The sequence below is a fragment of the Dromiciops gliroides genome, chromosome 1 (genome assembly GCF_019393635.1).
Source record: "Dromiciops gliroides isolate mDroGli1 chromosome 1, mDroGli1.pri, whole genome shotgun sequence".
Lineage (NCBI taxonomy): Eukaryota > Metazoa > Chordata > Mammalia > Microbiotheria > Microbiotheriidae > Dromiciops > Dromiciops gliroides.
Genome location: NC_057861.1, coordinates 515,883,354 through 515,892,686, shown reverse-complemented (window position 1 = coordinate 515,892,686; position 9,333 = coordinate 515,883,354). Strand labels below are relative to the sequence as shown.

The 9,333-nt window shown below is 34.2% G+C and overlaps 1 protein-coding gene across 6 annotated transcripts in view; it reads right to left on the bottom strand.

Annotated features, from left to right (window-relative positions):
- Positions 1 to 5,335: 5,335 nt before the first annotated feature.
- SPIN1 (spindlin 1) overlaps positions 5,336 to 9,333 on the bottom strand; it is a 119,334-nt gene continuing 115,336 nt past the window's right edge. For all 6 annotated transcript variants that reach the window (XM_044003720.1, XM_044003730.1, XM_044003758.1 and 3 more), the window contains one exon: positions 5,336 to 9,102. In XM_044003720.1, the coding sequence (XP_043859655.1) occupies positions 8,903 to 9,102 (200 nt within the window). In that variant the 3' untranslated portion in view covers positions 5,336 to 8,902. The remainder of the gene's footprint in view (positions 9,103 to 9,333) is intronic.

Below are 9,333 nucleotides of genomic sequence, written 5' to 3'. Positions count from 1 at the left end.
CTGGAAAAAAAAGTCAAGAAAATGCCATGTGTAGAATGAATATTCATTATGAAGACAGAAGATGAAATTTAAATAAAACCACTTAAATGGGAAATTTTACCTAAGTGTTAAGTGAACAAAAATAGATAAATAAAAAATCAATTAAAATTAAATGTTACATATTCTCTTGGACTCATGTTTCAGATACCTACAAACAGTGATATGTCATGTTGGAATGCAATTCGTGGTGAGTTCTAAGGTCTTTGCTATTATAAATGCTAACTTTCCCATACTTGGAATGTACTCCTTTCTTTCTCATCTCATGTTAAAGAATCCGTAGTTTCCTGCTCAGTTTAAGTACTACCTTCTACACGAGGGGCTTTTATTGGAATCTCTTACTGCCTTAGCCTTCAACATCACCTTAAATTTACCTTTGATCAATCAACATTTATCAAATAGTTACTGTGTGCTAGGCAACCAGGTTCAGCTTCAGGTTAGCAAAACCAAACACAAAAGTCCCTGACATCAAGGAGATTATACTCTAACAGGGGAGATAATACATACACTTAAAAGTATTTACAAAGCATGGAAAGCAAAAAGGAGTTAGGATGGGCACCCATATCCAGATGAGTCAGGAAAAGATTTCCTGCAGAAGGTGGTGCTTGAGCTGGTGGTGGAGGTGGAAAGAGAGAATGGTCCAAGCATGGTGACAGCCAGCATATAGGCATAGAGATGGAAGATGGTGCATTATCTGTTTGATATATCAAGTAACATGGTTGAATTGTGGGTATCAAGTGAATGTGTAAGAAGACCTGAGAGGTAGGAAGGGCTTTAAATAAGAGGAGTCTGTATTTGATCCTAGAGGTAATAGGAAACTATTAAAATTGTTAGGGGGAGGGGGGGTCAGGGTGGGAAGGGATATAGATTGGAGATTTAGGAAAATCATTTTGGCATCTGAGTAGAGGAGAATGGGGAGACATGAGGCAGGGAGACCAAATTTTGTATATGCCTCTATTTTTACATGCAGTCTCGCCCAGTTGGACTGTAAGCTCCTTGAGAGCAAGCACTATTTCACTCCTATCTTTGCATTTCCCATGCTTAGTGCCTAATGCATAGTAGGTGTTTAAAAAATGCTTATTTATCAATTCCTGGTTAAAATTTAAACCACGTTATCTGAAGGGCTTTAAACTTTACAAAAAGGTAAAAAGGTCATGAGCTACCTATGGTGAAATAGTCATTATGTGGCAGAGACAAGAACTGAATCCTTCCTAACACTGGTCAGTTTTTTAGCCACTATGTCCCACTGCCTCTTAGTGAAGTGAAAAGTGGGATTTCCGGTTAAGAATTCCTATTCGAGGGTAGCTAGATGGCGAAGTGGATAGAGCACCGGCCCTGGACTCAGGAGTACCTGAGTTCAAATCCGACCTCAGACACTTAACACTTACTAGCCGTGTGACCCCGGGCAAGTCACTTAACCCCAATTGCCCCTCAAAAAAAAAAAAAAAAAGAATCCCTATTTGAGATCTGTATCAGTCATTGATGCCTACAATTCCTGCTTATCATTTTTAATGTGATTGAGTTCTTTGTAAGCTAGGATAAAAACACTTTTCATATAAAAAATGGGGAAAACCCCCCAACAACCATAAGTTTTCAATAATACTCTTCATAGCCAGTGTCTATATTGACAAGAGCCCTTTCCTTCCTATTTTACCAATTGAATGAATTTCTTTATATAATAGGTTGAAAGAGTGAGAATGAAACAGTGACTATCAAGTTAATGGTAAACCTCAAGTAAAATGAATAGAGACAGGGTAAAGGACATTTTAATATTTTAGTCATTCCCTATTGTTCTTTTTTTACTTCTAAATTAGCATTTATTTTCCCTTAGCTTTCAAAAAAAATTCCTCAAATACTCATGTTTTCTTTCACACTGATGACTGCTCAATTCTTTTAATATCTTTTTCACTCATTGGAGGGCTTATCTTGAGATAGTAATTAGTTTTTCTTTGTTGTTTCATGTACTTGCTCACAGACTCTGCAGTATTATAAAACCTTTATCAATATCCTTCTTCTAGGTTTGCTTATTAAAAAATTTTGGAGCTGTTTTAAAATTTTTTCTTGGTGGTCTTTTAACTGTTTACTTTGGTGTTTCTCGTGTGTGTGTGTGTGTGTGTGTGTGTGTGAGTGAGATGGGTATCTTTAATTTCCTTCATTCTGGAACAATCTTTTAATGATATTTTAACAGCCTCAATTTGTAAATTCAATTTATGAAAACAATGTTAAAATACAGTCTGCAGTCATTACTGTTATTTCTGAATACAAAGATTAAAAATTTTTTTTTCTCCTTAACTCTTTCTTCTTACTTACCACAGATGACAAATTCAGTTTGAACAATTCTATCAGTCATAAAATCATTTTGCTGGAAAGTATTTACATCATCTACTTCAAACCTGTCATTTAGCAAATGAGAGGGGGGAAAAAATCAATACAATTAAAATGTGTCAAAGTTGTCAAATGACAAGACTAAAAAAATAAAATACTAATGGACTATAGTCAATTCACCAATATGAAGTTATGTGTCCAGATTGTTTAAATAAGTAGCCTGAGAAATGATGTTAAGAACCTAGCTTTTATCTATCACTGATTAACAATAGGGCCCATTTATAACCAGCTGATTGGCTATATAATTCACTTGGCAGGGAAATAACCATGGGTCATAATTATGTTTCACATCTTCATTTATACACATGAAACAGACATTAATATACTCTTTTAATCCTGCAAATAGATATTAAAAAATTTATTAGAGCTACAACTACTTTGCCTTAATTGATTCATGATTATTTAAGACTGATTCTTGAAATGGTATTTTTCATTTTTATTTCATTTCTCCACTTTTTTCCCTTAAAAAAAATCATTCACACTTCAAAGAATACTGTATCAGAGATTCCTATATTGAGAAAACCAAACTCTAGATTACTAGAACTCTGAGATTCCATGGCTTTCTAAAGCCATTTAATCCAAACTGTACCTATTCAAGAATTCTAAGAAATATCTGATAATTGATCATCAAAGCATTACTAGAATGGACCCCACCACATTCTAAGGTAGAAATCACAGCCAGAGACTAGAATAACTTTTTATACAACTCTGTTAGGAAGCTTTTCTTTACACGGAGTGCAATCAGTTAACTTTCAACAACTGCTCCCAGTAGTATAGTCCATAGAGCCAACTAGAAAATGCCTATTCCCTCTTCCACAGGATTGCTTTTCAAATACTTGAAAACATAAATTATGTCTCTCACCCATTTCCTTCCATACTCCTAGGCTTTCTCTTCTGCAGGCTAAGTATTCAATAAATATTAACTAAGTGCCTAATATGTGTAAAAGCACAGTGCTCACTGGTAGGGATACCAAGACAAAAATGAAAACATTAAACTATTTATGTTCTACCAGGAAATCCCAAGTAGTTTTAATCTTGCAACAGATCCACATATGATATGACTTCAAGACTCAACACTATCCTAATTTTCATATTCTCATTCCTCATAAAATGTAGTACTTAAAAATGAACAACTGAATACACCCTAAGATCCCATTAGATTTTTTTGGTTGCTCAATCACAGTATTGGTTCATGCATCTAATCCAAAAGTTCTAAAAGAAAAAAAATTCAAACTGCTATCTAATATGCTTACTTTGTCATGTATTTGTGAAGTTGATTTTTAAAATGTCTAGTGTAAGACTATATTTGTTTATGTTCAGTTTCATCTTATTAGATTCAAGCCTTTCTATCTTTGGGATCAGGGTATCTTGATTATTTTGTTTCATGGACTCCTCCTGACAGCCTATAGTCCCCACTATAAAATTTTATATATATATATATATATATATATATATATATACACACATATATATATATATAAAATTCAAGGAAAACAATTCTATTCAAATACAGTTATCAAATTTTTTTTTAAAAGTTAACCAGGTGGGGGCAGCTAGGTGGCGCAGTGGATAAAGCACCGGCCCTGGATTCAGATGTCCTGAGTGCAAATCCGGCCCAAGACACTTGACACTTACTAGCTGTGTGGCCCTGGGCAAGTCATTTAACCTTCATTGCCCCGCAAAACAAAACAAAACAAAAACAAAACAAAGTAAAGCTAACTAGGTTAAGAACCCGTTCTAGATCTGTATCAGTCATTGATGCCTAAAATTCCTATTTATCATTTTTCAATGTGACTGAGTTCTTTGTAAACTAGAATAAAAAAAATCCTTTTTCATGTTAAAAAATGAAGGAAAAAAAACCCCAATAACCATAAAATCCGCTTAATTTCCTGTATCTCACTTTCCAAGTATTTCACTGAATCACTGAATTTTAGGACTGGAAGGCCCAGAGATCAAGTTCTCATTTTATAGCTGAGGAAACTGGGACCCAGAGAAACTAGCTTATTACAAAGTATAAAGGCCTATGGCTAACAACAAGGCTAGGAACCCAGGTATCCTAAACTGAGCTCTTTCCACAAAGAAATCACATTAAAAATTTCATAACATAAAGCTGATAATATTCCTTTCCCTACCCCCAAATCACAGCCATGAGCTCCAAAGACAATACTAGGCAGTAAAATTGATGTGTGGACAAAAGTACTTAACTATTGAAGGCACATAAAGCCAACTCTCAATTCTGTTGACTGCATCATGGCAAAACATGTTAAATCTAAAGTAATAACTAAAATGCAAAACTTAAAAATACACTTACATGGAAAGTATTACAATTGCTTTTACTGATGCTTTTTCTTGTCTTTACACTTATTCAGCATTTGAGAAGTACTGAACGATTTTCCCTTTTAATGTCACTGATCAGAATTTTAGTGAGTAAAAATATTCAAGATTTATAATATAAATATTGATTTAAAGCAGGTATAGATGTCAATGTCTAAACATATCGCTGAAGTACTGTGGAGCATAAAATCCTATTTATCTTTAAGAGGTAAATGTTAATTTTTAGATTTATGTTTATAGGTTCACTAAGATGTTTCAGTATTCTATTTTTTTTAATGGAGAGAGACAGAATGTGAGAGAATTTTTTCCAAAGTACAATTTAAATTCCATGCCTCCAGATTAAAAGCCAATTCCTTCCCATGCTTATATTTTTAAAAATTGACATTCATACTTGCTTGGTGAAAAATAAAAGAAAAAGTGATTACTTGCTTCAAATAAGCAATTATTTCCAAAGTATTGTACGATTATAAATTGTTCAATATTAAAACCAAGTTGTACTTTAATTACAATAATTGAAGAAACTATCTTCACAGTTTTAATGTCACATTTTGCTCATGAGAACAAAATTTACAGTCATAAGTTGCACATAAAGGGTTTATTTTAAATGTTTTAAGGATAGAGTTACATCATAATTATAAAAATTACTTACAGAATTAAGTAACAGATTTAAAGTGTTTATACTTCTAAATGCAGAGAACAGGGAACTGTCTACATTGTTTAAAATAAAATGAAATTAAAAAATGAAACCAAGCTTTAAAGATGAAGTCATTTACCTAATTTTAAATGTGAACACGAAGACCTTTGAACTATACACATACCAAGAACGATCCAAATTGCACTACTGATGTAAAGTACAAAAAGCACAGCATTTTCAAGGAACCACAAACTGCTTTAATCATAATTGTTTTCCCTGAAGTAATTTAAATTATTTTGTCTTAGGAGAACCTTCATTTTAAAGGATAATTAGCTCGAGAAGGCTTTGGGGCACTGTCATTTACAACAATGAAAAAGTTCGTTTTCTAATATGTTCATAGTTTAATAAAAAAAAAAACTACTCTCCAGTGCACTTTAGAGTTTGGCACACAAAAGAAAAAAAAGTGAAGTAGGTTTTTTTTTTAAGATGTAACTGTGATTTTATATATGTATATATATTTTTAACAATGCATGGTCCCTTCAAATGCTGCATGACACATACAACTGGAAATTACCTTCCGTTGGCACTATGCTCGCCTCACCAGTGCTTTTTTAATTCTACCAACAACCATTAAAACAGCACAGTAAGCAAATTCACACAAAACTAAAAACAAAATTAAAAAAAGAAAACAAAAAACCTAAACATTTTAACATGCAACTTTTGTTTGTTACGCTGAACATTCTACTTCTAAGCATGCAAAAAGGATGGTCTGCATTTAAATTTTTTTTTGTTTTTGTTTTTTTAAGTTTTACATGGCAGCCTGATATCACACACACAATACAACAATACTACAGCAGGTAAATGAGAAAGGCCAATAAATTTTATACACAGATCCATGGCTCGTGTTGTCACAAGCCCCATGATAATTTTGGAAAGTAATGTTGAACCCTTGGAACAAGGAACCAACATTTTGGTTACCAGGGTAACGCAAGCACTGCATGCAGATCTGAAACATGAGCCTAAAACGAAGCCCAAAGTAGATGGGCAGGGAGTGGGATTAGTTTCAGCCTCAATAAAGGTGGTTTAAGCTACCAAAGAGGGGAACCCCCCCATAACCCTAAAAGCAACAAGTGGGACAATTATTTAAAAACAGAACCATAATTTACATAGTATAGCTAGTCATCCTTAGATTGGCAGATTATATGGTATATTAAAGTGGCTTGCAGAAAAACCACAAATGCAAGCCATAAGTAATGCTAAAAATGTTTCAGTAGACCCAAACGTCAACAAATATTTCAAAATGAACACTTTATTCTTCAGATGTATAGCCCCAAATTCACTGTATTACATATGTATGCACATATTCTGTGTATATTTAATACACTCATTCATTCTTGTGCCACAAATATCAACTTGGGCTCATGGAGCCAGGCTCAGCTTTGAGATTTACATGCAGGACTCTTAAGAGTCAATAGAAAAACACTTAACAGATCTGCAGGATGAAACACTGTGTTGCAAATCTGCTCACTTTGTTCAAAAACACAAAAAACATTTACGACTTAGGTACTTAGTGCTTAAGGACTGCATTGAGAAGCTATTTACTGAAAAGACAAAATAGCCTGCCTTTGGTTGCCCAAGATGAAATACTGGACAAAATGCAATTGTAGCAATGGGCAAATAATTAAGGTACTGTATTTATATGATGAGTACTTGTTACCATTCAACAGCATAATGAGGCACAAGCCTTAAGGCTAAAATATGAATCAGGCAAAAAATGGATAGAAAGGGGCTTAAACCACTGTCTTCAATATCAAGAATACCCACAACAAAGGTCATCTGGACCTCTGATATTTCGGTAGTTGAACATCACCTCTGGCCTTTCACAAACTGTAAGGTTGGATTCCTGGGTATTCCTTCCCCCAAACTGATGATTGGCTTCATATACCATATTTCTATGAAAGCAGAGCTTTTAAATTTGCAAAGCTCTGCCACTAAATGTGAAATGACAATTTTGCTATTGCATTGACCATTTTTACAATTCTGATTACTCTTTAAAGCTCCACATTATAACTACCTTGTTTGTAAAACTACCTTGCAAGATTAAAACTGTGAAAGGATTCTGCTGCTATGGGCTGCTATTATTTACATCCACAATCTAATGCAGATGATTGAACCACTGAAAGACTGCCTATAGCTTTCATTAGATAGTAGTACACCACTGGCATGCAGAATTCTAGTGTCCATTGAATGGAATTCACATTAACAGCATACCTTAAGCGAGTACATACAACACCACAAAAGGCTACAACAGATTTAAGCTGTAGGCTATTTGTCAGGACATTCCTTGTGGGGGGAAAAGCCAGAAATAAAAATATTAATAAATGCCTTCTTGGACCATAATTATAACAGTAATAAAAATAATAACAATAATAGTAATAAAAATAAAGGGAATCCCAGAGAACCTATAAAGAAGGCAAAACATGCTTCTCGGTCCCTAAAACCTAAATGTTTAATAAAAAAGAACTGTGATGTTTCAGGAACTTTTGGAAACAGCAGGTATATTCTCAGCCTTTTAGCACTATCAAATCCAGGCTGCTAATTTCAATGTCAAATAATGGGCCAAAAATGTCATCAAAAATTAACATGTATTGTGTAGCATAGGGCTATCGTGGCACCAATGACTGAGGTTTGCTAAAAACTATCAATGAATAAAAATGCCACTCACCCTCGAATGATGCTTAGAATTAAAGGCAGCCTTTTAGCACGTATTGACTGGTTGCTACAACTTATAAACATGGATTAGCAATGTGTGCATTTCATTTCTAACTGTTCGTTTGGTTGATTAATATCCTCTTTTATAGCTTCAAGCCTCCAGAATAAAAAGGTGCATAAACAAACATTTGCATATTACCACTGGGTTTCTATAATGCACACACAGAATATTTCCATGTGCTTCTTGTTTTACAAAAGTTAACTTTAAATAAGAAGTAGAAACACAGTAAATAGTCTGATGCGACTCAGGCCAGGCATTCCTATTAAACTGGGAGAATCTTTAGACCTATCTTTTTAGCTTTGACCCAAACCTCAGAACAAGGACTGCCAATAGCCAAAAAATAATATTTAATATCACAGAAGGCAATATAAAAAAAATACCAAACTACACTTGCATGTGAGTACGAGATTGAAGGGGGAAAATGGTTAAGACCTATTACATTTTTAGGTTATTATGATACTACATTACTTTTTCCACAGCCTGAATTTGTAGCTGTTCTTTCCTTTAACTCCCCCTCTACCAAACAGACTGACTTCTTTCTTACAAGGGGAGGAGTTCCTTACACAAAATGTGTCATGTTCACATAAATCTACTATTCCGAACAAAACAGTTTTGCTGGCAGAGATTGTGGGTTCGCAGGGACATTTAAGCTTTCATTAAACTGGAAAGCAGTCAAGTCTTTGTGTCTACAAATTTTACATTTAATAGTTCCACAAATTTGGCAAAGTTCATGATGACATCTAGGATGTTTTCACCAAATCGTAGACATAAATATGGAAATCATCATCAAACTTGATGAAATAGACGGAGGGTTTGGCTTCTACTTGATGAATGACCATGCCAGTCCTTTTGGAGCCATCTTCTTTGGCATATTCCACTTGTTTGCCTACCAGGCTGTCTACAACTTCTCCTGGTTCCCGTTCAGCTGGAGGTGAATCATCTATATTTTAATGGAAAAACAAAAAGAGTTAGGAGCCCTTTACAGAAATCAAACAGTTCATATATTTTAAAATTTTAAGTGAAAATCCCCAAATGCAGTGAATATGCACCTAAGTATATTTTTTAAAAGTACATACAAAATAAATAAAGGTAACAGAGTGGGAAAGGCTGGGGGGAAATCAAGAAAGGCTTCATGTAGGAGCTAGTATTAGAGGTGGACTTTGAAATTCAA